The 17,825-nt window shown below is 43.5% G+C and overlaps 1 protein-coding gene across 2 annotated transcripts in view; it reads right to left on the bottom strand.

The window, feature by feature from the left end:
• Nucleotides 1–17,050, bottom strand: part of lmx1bb (LIM homeobox transcription factor 1, beta b) — a 46,820-nt gene extending 29,770 nt beyond the window's left edge. The window contains exons 1-3 of one of the 2 annotated variants that reach the window (XM_069139054.1): nucleotides 16,736–17,050; nucleotides 16,290–16,547; nucleotides 15,610–15,796 (exon numbers count right to left, since the gene is read on the bottom strand). In XM_069139054.1, coding sequence (XP_068995155.1) covers nucleotides 15,610–15,796; nucleotides 16,290–16,428 — 326 coding nt within the window. In that variant the 5' untranslated portion in view covers nucleotides 16,429–16,547; nucleotides 16,736–17,050. The remainder of the gene's footprint in view (nucleotides 1–15,609; nucleotides 15,797–16,289; nucleotides 16,548–16,735) is intronic. The other variant, XM_069139056.1, reaches the window with a different exon arrangement.
• Between the last annotated feature and the right edge of the window lie 775 nt (nucleotides 17,051–17,825).

Genomic DNA, 17,825 nt, shown 5'->3' with positions numbered 1-17,825 from the left:
TCTCCTCAGCAATAATTCCCACTTAAAGCTGTATAGCCGCGAGCAAATGACTAGGCAGGACGGGAACGGCAGGCCCGGGTGGTACACCACTCCCATTCCTTCAGGACTACAAGTGAGGTAGAAGCTACCACAGACAACATGAAAATAAAATTAAAAAAAATGTCCATGTGCACTGCAGCAAATGATCATATAGTGGCCAAACAATAAAATCCCGGTTTGAATCTGAACGAAAATAAAACAAATTTATGCGTTGACTCCGAAGGTCCAAGAGTCGGGGGAGTTCAGGGGGGCATTTGTGAACACACTCAGCTAAAACAGTCAACTCAATCAGCCGTTCCCCGTCGACAAGCACCAGAGAAAGCCCAAGCTGAGTCACACACACACACACAAGGCTCCTGTCTGACGCTATAATACTTTTGCTCGTAAGACACAGACAGACAGACAGACAGACAGAGGGCTGCTGAGCGTTCCCCCTTCCCCCTCCCCCACACACACACACCCAGAAAGTCAGAGAAAAAAAACCGTCAAACCCAGTTTTCAGCCAATCATTTCAATCCTGGACTAGACAGAGAAAATAACAAAAGAGAAATGCATAGTGCCTAAAAAAAGATCTACTGTCTATTTGTGGCGTGAAAACTCTTAATGCTTTCCTCCCGTCCTCGCTGCTATTGTTCTTTTAACTTAACTGGCCTGTTTTTGTTTTTTTGGACTCGGAGGCTGTTTTTCACAGCAATAAAGAGCAGCCCGACAGAAACCTGTCTCTCCCTGACATGGTTTCTAGTTGTCATAAATCCAATTGTATGACTAACTGACTGTTTTGTTTATTATTCCTGTTTCTTTGCTTAATGTCCTTTCAGCGATGCTTTGATCCAGCTAACCTTATGGATCCTCACCATAAACACGTACCTCCCGAAGACGTTTTTATCACCCCGGGGCTCGATGCCAGGCATCTGCACGGAAGTACAGCAACAGACAACAGTTACCAGCGAGGGCAAAGAGGACAACAGACTCTCAGAGTGAAATGTTTTAAAACTCCTCCATCACTCTTTTGGTCAAAGTTTTTCCTCTATTGTGGGCTGCAGATTTGGCATGAAAAGATATCAGGCATTTTTTTTTTTTTTTTTTTTTTTTTTTTTTTACATATTCTGGCATTTAAACATGTGACTATCTTTAATGAAATCACCACAAACCCTCATGTTTTGGATTGTAAATTACAACTCTGATGTCATTCTAGACTATAACAACACATTATTCCATTTCAGGCTTCTATAAATATAAATAATGTCCATATTCAACCAAGTAAATCAAAATACGTGCTATTTTTGGTAAGATATTGATTATTTAGATCCTATTTTTGGAACTATTGTTTCAAACATATAAAAGCACACACTCACACACTAAAACCCTGCATGTCTGAACATACATACAGACACACAAACCACCCGCGAATGCTCAATCGTTGCCAGTGATGTCTCTGTGAGCAGGAGACCACAGGAATTGTTTATCACTGTGGATCAGAGTGACTAATCAGAAGCAGGCTGTTTTTTCTTGAACCTGTGCGAGGTCGAGATGTTTCTCATCCCAAACTGAGAGTTGAACGTGCCACAGCATGACCTTCCCCTCTCCTCCTCCTCAGTACCAAAGATAAAAAAGGGACACTCTGTGATGTTCTGCTGTGACGGCGAGACAACAAAAATCTCCGCTGTGGGGTGGCAGAAGGTTTGGAACCGTGCCTTACTCAAGACAAATGTTCCCTTTCGTTTTGGTTTATTTATCCCACCCTTAATCTTAATAATGAGCAGATAATGCATACTTTTTCCACTCTTGTCTCTCAGCCTTCAGTTCAGAGTGTATCAAAAGACGAATAATTATGGTAAATAAAAAAAAAAGAACAACCAGAGAAGCAGGAATGAAATGTGATTACTAGGCAAAGTAAGAGTTTCCATTAGTATTTGCCAAAGTACCATTAAATGTTATGGGCACATCAAGGCCCACAGAGCATGTTGGTCAGCACAGTGGGAGTATGACATTTACACTGTGCAGGGCCTCATTCTGGACCTAGCAGACAGCTTCAAAAGAACTTAACCGTCAAGAAAAACAGTCTCAGGACTGAAAGCACCGCGCGCATCCAGATAAATGTTGAACTGACTCACCCTGGGGAGAGCATAATGTCTGACAACTTATCGTTGGTTACGCAACATTTCTCGGATATAAACAACAACAAGCCGATCATAATGTCCAGATGAGGCTGTTAATGGACACAAAGAGGCAGACTTCCGCAGAAATAACTGTGCAGAGCCGAGGCACAGTGATAGAAATGATGGAGCTCTGTTGCCCATGAGGGATGTTTCAGAGCCACTCAAACGCTTGTCAGTGCAGTTTATTACTTCCTTGAAATATCTGTAAAAGAAGAACCATTGAGCAAAAGAAAACTGTTCAAGAGCTGGGGGTGTAAATCTCTTTTAATGCTGCTGATCCCTGTGTTAGTGCCGCTTCCAGAAACCGCTCGCTGTTTTCTCCTTCCCTACGGTTCCCTCATTACGCATCGTCTAGGAGAAATGGCTACCTTTTCACTTCGCCTTCTCAAATATTGCAAACTATAAGCGGTTTTCTAAGTTATAACTGCAGGGGCTGTGTCTGCCAAGAGTCTGTCGCTTGTGCAGTACTTAGTTTTTCTTCCCCCCTTCCCCCTTTATGTCTGTGGCTGTCGGTTAAGAGAAGTCGTGTCACAAAGCCAAAGTTGTGACACACAGAGGCATGTTGTTGCGCTATAAACTTGATATGAATATTTTGATTCCACAAGAACATCTTACAGCATATTTTAACAGCTTAGGGGTGACTAACTAAAGAGTCCTCATTTTGATGAAGGAATACAAAAAAATTTTGTCTGTGTATTTTCTTGCTTTGGGGATAGATTTTGACACGAATCCTGAAGCCCTCCATCTCTGCCCCAGGTTAGGTTAGTTCCCGGTGGGATGTTTTTGTGCGGAGAGGCCACCTCTCTTTCTTATCTTCCTGTCATCTCTGTGGGACGGCAGGGCACGACTCCTTCTCTGGCTCCAGAACCGCAGGTTTCCCCAGGACACCAAACCGCCACTCCACACCAGACAAACTCTTTGAGAGCGTGGTTGTTTAGGGTGTGTCGAAGCTTATTAGCGCCAGAATGTGTGAAAAAAACAGAGCTGGGCGAAACACTATTTGTAAAATACTGTTTTTATGGGTTGTTTCACTCGTCTTAAGTGCCAGCAGAGCGGGGTTTACCACATTGAGGCAGAGCAGGCAGACAGAACATTTGGACAATCACAGGGAAGTATGTGAAGGTTAATTTGGTCACAACAGTTTACCTAACACCATCTGAATGTTTGTCATTTGGTAAACCTCATCCCACTGATATTTGAAGCTGGATAAGATAAATGACATGAACGTAAATTCATAGAGTCGTTCTCCTACCATTAAATTTGGGTGGAAGTCAGTGCTCGTGTGCATAAATATCGTATTACTAACCCCTAAAGCAGTGGTTAACAACCTTTTTTTGTGAGACGCACTCACACAGCCCTGTCAGATGAACTCATACTCCACCCTGTTAACACAACCCATCATGTTCTAAATATGTATTACTGTTAAACTATTTTTATCTGACTATTAATTATATAAAGGCGTATACAATAGTGGTCATCTTTTGTCATAGAACTGAAGTGTCCATGTTTATGTCAGTGTCGTAAGCTTGCATTTGTCCTACACCACTTGGAGTAGCAAAAGTTGAATGTTTCAACAATCATTACTTTGAGCTGCTATTTCAACCATTTATCCGAATTTACCAACTTGTCTCTGCCCAACTATCACCTCATAACTTCAGTTTTCGCTGTACAGTCTGTTCACATGACAGTTTGTGAGGCCACCCTGGAGGGGGGACCAATCAGCGATCAGCAGTGGTGGCTAAATGTGATGATGTTGAAGTCAAGCATTCGTTTCGAAATGTAACTCCAACAATAGCGCCGATGGTAGAGCTAGATTAAGAGATACAAACAGTTGTACCGGTGCTTGCAAATATCGTGGAATTGAAGCCAGAGTAAGAACAAAGCCTAAAAGTACGGTCAGGTACGGACATGCCTTTGCACTCTGCTTACGTCGGGAGAGGGTCTCTGTTGTTAACAGTTTGGTGAGCTCCGGTGCACAACACATGTCATATGGTGGTCAATGCCGATTGGTTAAAGGTTGCTCCAATAGTTTTAAGATTAAGGTCTACGCCCATTAATATGCAACGAATGGAAACGATCCTCAGTGGAGCATGAGAGACCCACACATTCACACAGTGAATTTAGGTCTGGTGACACCAGGTTACATTTTGCGGTCACTATTTCATTATCCCTGACTATTACCTATTCCCACATTTATCTGTTCCTTTAGCTGTTTGTTTAAAGACTGAACATTATTCAGGTTTCATAGCTGATTCAACATGTGGATATTCTTTTAATCAAATTGTAATTTCCAAGTTGAGAGCTCCTCAAAATCTACCCACGTACGGCTGCTCAACTAACTGCAGAAATACCACTGGTTAGACATCACTGCCCTACAGCACCATGACATGATTCCTTACAGTTTTCTGGCAGTAATGATGATCCTCAGTTGCCCACAAGACATAATAATGATGACTAAAATACATGCAAACAGAAGTACAGTATGTAGGACATTGCAAAATTTGAAGAGGAGAAAGAAGACGACGAGTGTTACTTATCCCTGTGTATAAACTGTGGTGAGGCTAAAACCTATAATAGAATCATGAATGGCAGCTTGTGTGTAGATAGTCTCTCACATAGAAATACTTGTGGGCAACAAGAAAAACATACGTACAGAGGCACCGAACCTGCATGCAGGTTGAAGAATGTTAATAAGGATTATGGTTAATGTACTTATGATATTCCTCGCCAAAGCTAAGCGTGTTTTGCCGCTGTCTTTGAAGAGGTTGAGGCTTCTGCCAAGCAACACTAACCTTCGTATTTATGTTGTGAAAATATGTTTCTCTGTGTCAAATTTAACTTAAAGAAAGGGTAACTTGAATAAGTTGGAAGTCTCGAGAGGAACAGAGAGAAATGCCTCCTCTGTCAGACAGAATGAGGCTGTAAGTGCTGTAATAATGTTTCTAACATGTAAGCCATAAAGAGATGCTGATGCCAGAGAGCATGCTGTGACCCCTCCGACCTTGTGCCTGCTGCCTGGCTTCTGGTTAGTGTAAGCAGCATCCAGCTGAAAGCTACCAGAGGCCTTCATGTGTATATGTGATGTTTTCAAGGAGAGATGGACCAATTAATCTGATTATAGTCGCAAATCCTCCGACATGTGTAGGCCTGTCTGCGACCATGTGCCGTGCAGATGTGTGTCCATGTGTGTGTTAGCATATACGTACCTGCGTGTGCATCAGATAATGTGATCCACAGACAAAGTAGAGGTACGGCTCCACGTATACGCACAAAATCATAAAATATATGACCCACAAGATTTATAAAATACCCTGTGTGACATTCTGTAAACATTTATCACTCTGATAAATGGGAGTGAATCTTTGTAGAAAAAAAATGGTTACAAGGGAGCTGTAACTGTATGCAAATACATGCTGTGGGTGAGTGGTCGTCCCCCGGAAGTCGGAAAGCAACAGTTAAAAGTACCTGAAATGAAATACTGGGTGAAATTGTAAACCATCTGTCAAAGCTTTCGCGGTCTGTTTAAAAACACAACACCCGAGCACTTAAACAGCCCCTTTTCATTGGCATGGCTATGAATATGCCTATTTTGAGGGTGATGCTTTCATTTTCAAGCCAGAGATCTGAGTCAGTCACAGCTCAGCGTTATGTTTGTGCCACTGACTGCAGCCTGCATCGAGGGGCGGGAGGAAGTGGAACGAGGAGCTGACAGACAGGGCCTGATACTGCACTTCCACCACAGGCCAATCCCCAGCTAACCCCTGTGCTGACAGCCAGGATGTAGCACTCATCCACAGGCCACAGCCCAGATTCTGGGGCCCAGGAAAAGGAGAGCAAGGAGAGCAGGGAGAGGGCTGCTCGGCCGATGATGGAGAAGGGTGGGTGGGTGGTGGTGGTGGTGGTGGTGGGGGTGAGGGGTTGTGGCGGCTGGTGGTTTGGGTGGCACGCACCGCTTTCTGCCTCCAGAGCAGCACGACCAAGAGGAGAATCCACAGACTGTGTCGCCTGCCAACAGAATGTCCAACGCTTGGCCGAGTGACAGAGCTGCTGCACACATGCAAGCGGGCACGCTACACACACATACAGCTACTTTCAAGCACTTTCGCATAGGAATGCAAACAAACACGATTAAATGCACAGCAGAGCTGGAACCTATCAGAACCCATGAGATGAACATGCTGTATTAAGAAACTGCAAAGAACACAGACGACACGTTTCACACCACAAACACACAGTTTTCCTCAGACCAGATTTTTTGGTTACTTTACATATAAAAGTTTCAGAGTGAAACTATCCAGCATGGACGTAAAGGATGACGGCCTCATTGTATTTCCACTGACAGATTGATATTACTGACATTATAAATCATGTGAAACATCCATCTTGAATATTTCCCAGACAGACCGAACATTTTGGGTAGTTTAGCTTCTCCAGCTTCATGTAATTGATAACATGACCTCATCAAAACTTCAGTTCTCTGATATTTTTCGCAAGACGGAGCCTCAGAAGAACCGAAGACCGCGGGTCAATAAATAACGCGGTCCCAGTCGGTGCTGCGCAGAAGCACGGCGGAGTGATGAACGTTGAAGGTTGAGAGGCCACCGGTGACCCCGGCTGCACGCTGCGAGAGAGCTCCGCTCAGAGCCAGAGCTGTCTCTCCAGCTGGGATCACAACACAACGACGGAGCTCTGGTTTCAGAGCACAACTTCGGCCTGGGGCTGGGACGGCGCTCCCCCTGCGATGCTGGGCCTGCAGGGCTGGTGCTGAGGCAGACAGTCACCCGGGGGGGCCGGTCGACTCACCCACTCTCAGGAGGAGGCAGCGACAGGCACATAGGCCAAAGACTGATTGGGGCGGCCTCAGACCGCAGATTTGCTTTTTTAACTGTTGAGTTTGGGTTTGCATCAAGCGCTCAGCTTACTGCAGCTATTTTTGTTCAATGGGGTTTCCAGTGAGCCGCCCCCAGAGGAAGATTCTGTGCATAAATAATGTGCTATGAGGGCAAAAGGTTGAATCAAACAATACTACGGACTGGATGAGAAAATTTTGATGAATAGAGCAAACAACTGGGCCCTCACCTGCAGCAACACATTTTTCTTATCCAGGCAACAAAGTAGTAATATTCATTCAGACAGCACTATGAAATCACACATGCACAAAAAAAAAAGACTTCGATTTTTTTTTTTTTTTTTTTTTTTTATCTCTTTATCCATCCATCCCTTTCATAGACACCAGATCATTTTGCAGTGTTCGGGTAATGTGGAATTTCCCGAGAAGACGTATCGTAGCAGCTTTCTGGGAAATATTAATATCCAGCCAGCAGAGGAAAGGTAAAGGGAGAGGAGAAGGGATCGGGGGTGTACAGCAGGGGGGTGGGGTACAGACGATCAGTATCATGGCATGGTACTTGATGATAAAATGCCTCTTCTACTGCAACACTTTTCAACCCGCAGCGCACAGTTACCTCTACTGTTAGACACCTTTTCATGCCGACGGCACTGACGTCCGTCTCCTAAGGGACGCTGGGGCCAGCGGTGGGTGCCTGGGTGGAAGCGGGGGTGGGGGAGGGACCAAGTGTCCAGAATGGGCAGTCATCTTCTCTCACACACACACACTCCCCTGTCATCGCGGCAGCACTGCGGATTCTCCACATCTGCCTTGCCTTACACCGCTTTAGCCCCTGCTTCTACCAAGCCCCCCCATCATCTTTGCCTCCCTCCCACGTCTCTACTCCCCCATCAGGATCATCCAAATATTTCCCCTCGCTGCTTTTTGAAGCTTCCATGGGTCACGAGACCTCATGCACAAATCATGCTGGCTTGCTGTGGGGGGGCCAGTCAGAGAGGACGGGAGTGAGTCAGAGGCAGAGAAATCCAATCTGCACTGTTTTCATACGGGGTGCTTTTCTTTCTTGCCAAGACAGCCATCACCAATCAGCGGCTGGTTCTAAACAGCGAGTTTAGGGAGCTCTCGCTGTAGAGGCTGGTTCTGGCAGCTGATCGCAACCATACTCCCCACGCCAAGGGGGAAGAGATGGAGAGTAAATTCAGAGAGCCTGACAGCCTGCAGTGGTTTAACATGGGGGTTAGACCCAAATACATAGCTCTGGCTTTATGTTGATGGATGGATAACCAAATCCATTTCATTGTTTGCAATAAAACATAGATGTTAGTTTTTGCACCGTGACACCACATTTGCTACGGCGTTGAATTATGATGCACTCAGAGAGACCTAACAAATGCAAAAATTCAGGAAGCCACCGGTTTTGAAAATGATATTTTTTAGATGCAAGGGAAAAAATATCAGACTCATATACACAAGGATAATAAAGGAATTATCAGCTCTGCAGTGTGTGGGCACAAGAGGTTCAATTTTCATAACAGAGAATATTGGACAGGCCCCTAAAACCAGGTCGGTAAACAGGACAGACAGAGAAGGACGAGCCGGCGTGGACCTTCCCTCCCACCTGCAGAGCACACCGGCTCAGGGTGAGAGGAGACGCTGGGCAGGAATCTGCGAGTGCTGGTTAAAGTAATCACATTGGTCTCACTGCATCTGATCTGCAGTCTAACAGACTTCCAAACAGTTGAATGAGTAAATAAAGTGCCTCAGGGGACTCCCGCTGGAGATGGATTACCACAAGGGTGCACACACAAAAGGAGCTGGAGCTCCACAACCCGATGTGAGCTGCGGACAAAAGCTTCGCGTTGGACCTCGACCAGGGAACCGGCAAACTTTATTAATCTCATCCTAGACCGAACCTCCTGCTACTGCAATCCATGCACTCAGAGACGGACGCATGCTCTGCTGTGACTGTGAGCAGGTACACACTCTGGCACGACTGTGCATGCGTGTATCCATCTCTGATTGTGTGCATAAGTCGGTGAACATATTGTATGCATCTGTACATAGGTCAGCGGAATGTGTGATTGTGTGCAAACATTTAAAGAAACTGTCCTGTAAATGCAGAAATGCGCGCGTGTGTGTGTGCGCGTGTGTGTGTGCGCGTGTGTGTGTGCGTGTGCGTGTGTGCGCGTGTGTGCGCGTGTGTGCCTGTGTGTGAGTGTGTCTGCTCGAGTGCGTAGACCACATAAGATGAGTCTCATGCTCACTTGGCTGTGGAGTCCGGGGTCTGGAGGGGACTAAGGGCCACGGCATTCTGCAGCCCCGTCCCACCCCGGCCCCATTCTTCCCCCTTTCTGGGCCTGACACAAATAAAAGGATTAGGAGCCCCCGTTTCCGTCAGACCCTCCATTCAAGACAAAGCTCCGACCAGCTTAGTGTCACACTTAATGATAAAAGTGCAAATCTCTGTCAGTCACTTTGGGCAGGAATACCGGTATTTGGGGGCTAATCTCATTTGATGAAGATTAAAAGGGTTAAAAAAAAAAAAATTAAAAAAAAAAGTCAAGAAATGTTTTTTGACGCATCTTTGCAAAAAAAAAAAAAAAAAAAAAAAATGTACACTGCTGCATATCCAGGCGACCAAATTTGACATGCAGCAACTGAGATGAGGTGCTGAAATGTAGCTTTACAATGCTGGGTGAATGTGAGGCAGTGGAAGGAGCTTAGATTAGAGACAAAGAAAGAAAGGAGCAGAGAGAGGAAGCAAGTGTACATACACATGCCGCCCACACCCTCACAAAAACCTGGGGTGTATGTAGACAAACACACTGCTCTGCCCATTCCCGTGTAGAGCTAGAATGTGTGACGCGAGTGTGAGAGTAAGCCTTGGGCACACAACAGTCTGAATGCAGCACTTGCCACTATGATGCCAGTCCTCTCTAGTGTATCTGTGAAAAGCCTACGTGTTGGAAAAACATTCCAGAGTGGGATCACATATACACAGTTGGGGCCAGCAGCGATACTGCGAGCCAGCAGCAGAGACCATGTCTCAATTTCTCATGCACGTTCGACCGGGGCCGCCTGAAGAAACAAGCGTGGGCTATTTCCAAACTGTAGAAGCAAAACGAAACAAACAGACCTGAAATGTAATTAGAAATACTACAAATGTGCAAAAATAAATGAGGAACTGTTCACCGACTCAAAATGACATTTCAAATGAAAAATTTCAGCGCAGTAAAAAAAAAAATCCAGCACTGATCATTTTCACTGTCCTGATTTAAACATGTAATCTGGCAAATCAAAATTGGAAACATTTGCTGAGTGTGTGTATTTCTCGGCTGGCTACTTTAAGAAGACTATTACCGTATTTCACAGATTTAGCCAAAATCTAATTTGTAAATTGCATTTAATGGTTTGTGGTTGCCTTGCTTTTTTGTTATGAAGAGTTGTCATGCTGTGAAAATAAACCTGAAGGCCCGGGGACTCGGAGCCAGTAATGAAAATCGCTGCATTGCCGAGCCGAGGGTTTTCTCTCCACCGTCACTGATTAGCGTTCCTGATTGACTGACATGTCCCACTGGCTGCCTAACAGCCGGCTTTAGGAGATGAGGTTAAATTGTGGCTACCAACAAATTGCATGCTTGAGTTCCTCTGCACCCCTCTGCTATCATCCAGTGTAATGTGAGCACACCAGGCAGATCCCTCCGCAGATCCTTCTCCTCCCCTGCACAACAGCTCCCCCACACAAAGCCACAGAGACCTCTTTCCACATCCCTCGCCACCAGTCTGGCCTCTAAAGTGGTGATGGGCATTACCGTGGCTGAGCCTCTGTGGCTTCCCATAGCGTCCTGCAAAGTGCTTTATGTTCCAACTGCTGCTACACGCTCACTCACACACACACACTCTCTCACACACACACACACACACACACACACACACACACACACACACACACACACACACACACACACACACACTCTGCACCCAATCGACTAAAACACACAGCGGAAATGCCTTTATAAAAACAAACTTAATGAAATCACCTGATTTAACAACATAATACTTGAAATTTTTTTGACAACATCACAAAAAAACATTATAGGCATATATACAAAGCAGAGTTTGGAACCTTTTACGGACGTTAGCTATTGTAAATTGTATACGAGTTAATGTAAAAATCTAATATTTATCACTCAAACAAAAAACAAAAAGCAGAGAATCCAAGCTGTTGGTAATGATGCAATTAAATATGTTTTTTTGGGGGGAGACGGGGTGGGGGGATGGCACAGTTAGCAAAACCATGAGATGACAGATGATGCATCCTCATATGCTGCTGGGACAGGCCGAGCCATGTTGACATAAAACCCAATACTTCCTTACAGAGGAACGGGGCCAGCTTCAGCTAGCTCCTGGCCGTGCACTAAAAATCCCAGCAAGCTGAAGCAATATTATCACGCTTTGTGTTTCTAACATTAGATTTGTCTCTCTGTAGAGGTCCTCTTTTATTTACCCAAGAGAAGTGGCTAAAGACACATTTTTATCCTTTTTAAGGAGAATTAAAAAAAAAAAGTTTAAAAGTCTTCCACAAAGGAACGCACACCCACAGATCTGCCTGGAGAGCTGCCTCTGAAATACTTCAGCAGGATTGAGGACAGTCTTTAATTAACTGCAAAACTACCCAGCTGGGTTGACAACACAAAGTACATCCTAGTGGGGTTTTTTTTCTTCTTCTTTTTTTTTTTGGGGGGGTGTGCGTATGAGTGTTCGCAAAGTGCCAGGCCACGCGGGAGTGTCCTAGAGCGAGTAAAACACACACACACTGGGTGAGCTAACACAGAAACCCAGCCGTCAGCATCTAACCGGCACACACACACACACACACACACACACACCGCTGCAGCGTCGCAAGCACAGCTAATTAAAAAACAACAATTTCACAGGAGGGCACTCCAAACAGTTCTAAAAAACACCTCTCAGCACACCGGGGGATCGTCCAGTGTACACGGGAGGTGAGACAGGTTCTGGGAGCTCTGCTTTTATGGCTTCATCACTACTCTATTTTTCTACTACTCATACTACCGTGACCTGAATTTAATTTTGCTTACTGCAGGTTGAGTTGTGAGATTTGGAAAAAATCTGCATGCTGATGTATTTGGATGAGTTACAAATGAAACATTCTAAAATAACATTTTGCTAGACAGTAAAACTTTATAGAGCATGGAAAAAAAAAAAGAAAAAAAAATCCACTCTGGAATGTAAGTTTTTTTATGCATCAGCAGCACCCAAAAGTAGGCAGCATGGTGTATAATATAGTTAGCTGATGTTATGTTTTGTATATGGAGCCCCTGGCAGTTTCTAACAAGGCAGTCCATTACAGGGGTGTTGTCCAACACTTCGGTCAAGTGATAGGCCTTATTACACGGCTCCTTTCAAAGCATCTGCTTGGTTAGAGGAAAGGTCCCTCTGGGGAAAAGATCACCCTCTTTCTAATGATGTATAATTGACCTCCAAACACCAGGGCACAACAAGCTCTCTGGGAATGGTGTAATTCCACTCTACCTTTTACATACCGCCCGTCTCGTTCGAGCTTGTTCCTCCTCTACGGCTACAGCTCTCATCCAACTGACAGCTCGGCCAGCTTGTCTTCAATTTTATCCAGCTTGCACTGAAACGTTCTTAAAAACGTCAGCGCTATGTTGCTGTATATATTTCCCCTCATCCAAAAATATATTTCATTTAATTTTCTGTACATTTTGAGACCTTCTGGACTGAATTTAAATCTTAAGCCATGAAAATTATTCACAATATTTCACATCAAAACCGGGAGATAAAAAGGTCAGCTGCATGGCATAAAAAAAGGCAAACATATGCAGAAAAAAGGCAAATAAAATCCAATCTTGTTACTATATAATTGCACTATATGGAGCAAGATGAGTTGAACTGTGTTGGTGGGAGCTTTAATAACAGAGTACACAATTGTTTTCCCCTGTCTGCACTTAAACCTGCTCCAAAGGTGCGAAAAAAGACTGCTTGCCAATTCCTTGATTTATTATAGCTAGTGAGAGCTGATTACGGGGCATGAATCAGTTGCTGTAGGAATGTAATTAGGCACGTAGACCTCTGTAAGGCTAGGAGCTCTCTTCACAGCCCAAAGCAGTTTGTGGGCTGACAAATGCATCTTAAATGGGTGTCATAAAAGTCAAAAAGGTGCCAATTACATCTTTAAGTATCCCATCAATGGAATGGAATAAACAAAAAACAGGGGATACTTGTGTCGGTGTGATATGAGGGACCTACCAGCTAACTCAACATGGGAGGGGTCAAAAAAAAAAAAAAAAAAAGTGGCAGAAGAATTAAAAGATGTGATGAATAATACTGTGTGAGACGGCGCCCAGCAGGTTGTTGTGTTTGGCTGGAGTGATCGGAATTGCCACACAAGCTTACAGCATTCAAAGTGCCAAGAAGAGGAAAATCCAAAAAAAAATGGGGAAATGGCTAAGTTATATTCCAAAGATCGTTCCTCAAAAGCATATCACAAACAAAAATGCCATGAAAGAGTATTATTTAGCAGCCAGAGAGATCCAGTCTGTCTCCGTATGTCTGTCCCTTTACCCCCATCCTCTTCTCTCACACACACCAAACACATGAACAAACTACAACAGGCATGAGAAAGAGATCCCTCTCTCTGCCGGAGTGTCTCAACTTCCAGCCACCTCTGAGCCGTGACGCCGTGACTCTGGTATCCCCTAGTTACTGCTATGAATTTTCCATTGTTATCAGCCGACTACACTCCTGTCACAAAGCTGGATGAATGGCACGCATGGCAATAGATGTAACTCTTTGTTGCTTGCAAGGTATCTAGCAGAGAGCCATAATGTGCCGGTAATCGAAGTAGAATTGTTAAAAAGGCCGGACACAAAAAGCTGAAAATTTAGTGACAAGCATGAAAAGCGCTCATGCGATGAGAAACACAGGGCACCCCGGGGTCCTCACAGACCAAACAGCAACACCCAGTGCTGTAATACTTGAGTTACTTATAGCCTCGGTGTTATATCTGCCATCACTGCTTGTTTTATGTGATAATTTACTAATTCAATTTACTAATTTATCCTGCTCCATGGTGAGAGGCTGCCATGCTAAAAATGTTTTCATTGGAATATTTAACAACTGCAATTTAAGTTATATTTTTTTTAAATGCTTCCTAAAGGCCTATTAAAATCTAAAACTATTATAACTTATAATAAAACAAGAACAACAAATGGGCGATTGCTGCATTATTTCTATTTATTTATAATTTATAAAATGATTATCTGTAATTTTAATAATGATGTATTTTATTCACTGTGTTGAATTCAGCAGGCCCAACTGTCTGCATTTTATATCATTATTCTGCTATTGTAATTACACCCCAGCATTTCATCACAGAATAAGATGGACATTTTTCAAAGTGTTTTCACACTGCAAAACTTGCAATTCAACACTAAATTATTTTTTGTATTATTAAAATCTCGTGTTTTTCTGTGGGTGTGCGTGCGTGACTCCCGCGTGCTTAAATGGCTGAACTTTTAATTATTTGTTTAGCCTTGCATAATTTCAAATGGCGTAAAATGCGCATATTGTATTTCATTAAACCGTTAAATTGTTGCCATAACGCCGATCCTACAACACATCATATCCAATGAAATAGAAATAAAAATAAAATCTGTATAACCTAAAATAATATCATGTGAAATAAATAAAATAAGTAAAAACGGAGAAAGTATTGTAACAGTCAAAATGAAAAGAAAACAAATTCTGATACTGAAGGCAAATCAAGGCGAGTGATTTATAGAATAAAGGAATAGGGGCTGATCGGAAAAAATAAATCTAACCTGCGCCGTGGGCTCAGAGTCTTTAAATAAACCTACTGAAAGCATGTTTTCCATATTTTGAATAAATCTGAAGCAGCTGATGGTGATGGGGGGAAAAAGGCCACATGATTCAAACTGAAAATATATGACAGAGAGCGGAGCAAAAAAAAAAAAAAAAAACCGAGACTGCACGCCTTCACATTCTGGGGCCTGAGTGGGATCACATATTGTATCAATGCGGCCGCTGCACAGAGACAAATGTGGAAATATCGTGGGCCACTGTGACAATAATTAAACCGAGAATAATATATGACCGCTAATGCGAGCGTCATCCAGCCAGTGAGCAAGCATTGGGTACAAATATGTTTCCCACACAGGTAAAAAGCTTTGATTTAATTCCACTTGTTTGTGATTTTATATCTTGGCAGGACATTAATGTCAATCTGCGGCAGACAGAACAATCAGTGACTACAAGTTCATTTGTATTATAACGCCATAGTTTTTGATTACGTCTTATAAAATTCAAAGACAAGCTGAATGGTGTATTTTTGCACGGTGGAACCCACAGAAGGCCTTCAGACCAGCCAAAGCCATCACTTCTTTGAATCGCTGCACACCAACCAAAACAATCTAAAGAAATGCACACACACACACACACACACACACAAAAAGGAGAATGCATGAGACTCCCCCCACCCACGGAAATTGTGCTTACTGTTGGTAGTCGTGTTTGCAGTAAAGTTTCCTTTCTCTGAAGTAACAGCTGGTGGTGAGAGGCTGTTGACACACGGTGCACTGCAAACACTCTTCGTGCCATGAGGAATCGTTGACCCTCATCAAGAAGCGGTCGGAGATGGGACGCTGGCATCCTTCACACACGGATCTGTGATGACATTCAGTCCCTGGAAAAAAAAAAAAAAAAAAAAAAAAAAAAAAAAGGCAGAGGGGTCGAGGCCCCGTCAGGCAAAGAAGGCCTGAATCAAGGACTGCAACAAGCTCAGAAACCTTTACAGGCCGACACACGCAGGCTAGTGAAAGAAATCCTCCGAGGTGTTTGATATCTTTTTTTTTTTTTTTTTAAGTTTCTAATTACTTCTATTTTCTATTCAATAAGGCCTGAATTACACCACTCTTCCTTGACAATAAAATGAAATGATAACTACATTTGCCATTATTAGCTCTGTTGTTTTATCCATTACGCATAAATATGACTATTACTCACAAAAATACTTTCGTTTATGCATGATCAGAGGTAAAATAAATAAATAAATAAATTAAAAAAAAATAGCAGCATGCCAAAATAATGGCATCCACACAGGAACAAGGGTCCAGTGTTTGACCTGCGCTCGCAGGTCATTCGTAGTGGTGCGTATGGTTAAAAAGGAGAGGACTCACCGAGCATGACTCCGAGCGTGGCTTGTCCCGATCGCAGAGGATGATCTTCAATTTTTATGCCGTCCAGCATGATGCACGTCTCGGACTGTTCTCCCACGGAGAGGCGCTCCAGTGACACCAGACCTGTTGCAATATCCATAAGAATACGATCAGACTCGACAAGAAAATCCCGGCCACGCAAAGCTGTCTGGAGGAAGAGGCAGAGGGCGAGCTGGAAACCTGTTGAAACCGTTTGAGCTCCGTGTGACACCCAGCAGTCTGCAGCTCGGAGGAGGAAACAAAAAAGGAAAATAAACGAGATGGAGTGGGGAGAAAAAAAAAAAACCTCTTTGATGCTCGCAATTGTGGAAAGGTAGAGGCAGTCTGAGGCGGCTATTTGAATCCCTGGTGTCAGAGATGCGTGGTGAAACAGAAAGCAAACAATAAAAAAGTCTCTGAACAGTCACCTGTTATGATTAGAGGAACGAGGAAGCTTTATCTTCTCGTCCCCAAGCCGACGGGAGAAAGCTGCAAAAATGTCTTCACGGACTCACAGTCTCGCCAAGAAAGAGGGGGAAAGAAGCAAAAAAGTTGACAACAAATCCAAAGATAGCAGAGTGTGTCGGTAGATGTCCCGTCCGTAACTCTTTGGAAGTTGCAGAGACGGTTGGTTGGTTGTGCCCCTGCCGCTGCAAAAGTCTGAGATCGAGATTGAAGCGAGTAGATCCTCCCACTTCTGCATGCATGGCTACACTTTTTTTCATTCCCCCATTCACTGCCATTGGGATGCTATTGGAGCAGAGTACAGTGCGCTGCACACAGTCCAATAACAACACACAGATGGAGAGGCAACCGTAAAGAAGACTGTGTGGAAAAGTGATATTACAGAAGCCTGGCCTGAGGAAGATATAATAATAATAATAATAATAATAATAATAATAATAATAATAATAACAATAACAATAATAATAATGTTACATCATCATTTATTTATTAGACTTATTAAATTAAGCCTTTTCTGAGAAATGAATGCACTCAGTGGACTTTATATATTTGAAATTAGCTTTAAAAATATTAAAGCCTGACATTAAACTCTTGTGCATTTTTTAGCAAGATTTCTTTTTTTGACATTTTATTTTTCCTCAGTAGTGAAACCTGCAGATACGCAGCGTGTGTCTCTTGGAGCATCACACGCTGTCCACGCTCTTTTGTGTATTGTCTCCGGTGGAAGCTGCTGTCCCCTTTCAGCTGATGCACCTGGCGATCAGTGGTGATAACAGCGGTCTGTGCAGCAGGGTGGCCTCTGGACCAGCCATCCATCTTTCGGTCAGGCAGGAAAAAATATCTGTAATAATAATAATCACAATCTCATAATCATAGTTCTAATAATTACAGATCTGCTCAGTATGTATTTTGCAGGTACACACAAGCTTAGATCTACTCTCATCAGCGGTTGTTAAATAATTGATCAGTTAACTCTTTGATCTGATGAATAAACCCTCGTGCAGATTAAAATCAGCCTCATTTGGAATATTTGAAAACACGAAAATATCCATC

Source organism: Embiotoca jacksoni, unplaced genomic scaffold (genome assembly GCF_022577435.1).
Source record: "Embiotoca jacksoni isolate LCO1_2020_lvr unplaced genomic scaffold, fEmbJac1.0.p SCAF_8, whole genome shotgun sequence".
Lineage (NCBI taxonomy): Eukaryota > Metazoa > Chordata > Actinopteri > Embiotocidae > Embiotoca > Embiotoca jacksoni.
Note: the sequence above shows the minus strand (reverse complement) of the source record. Positions and strands in the feature narration are given on the sequence as shown.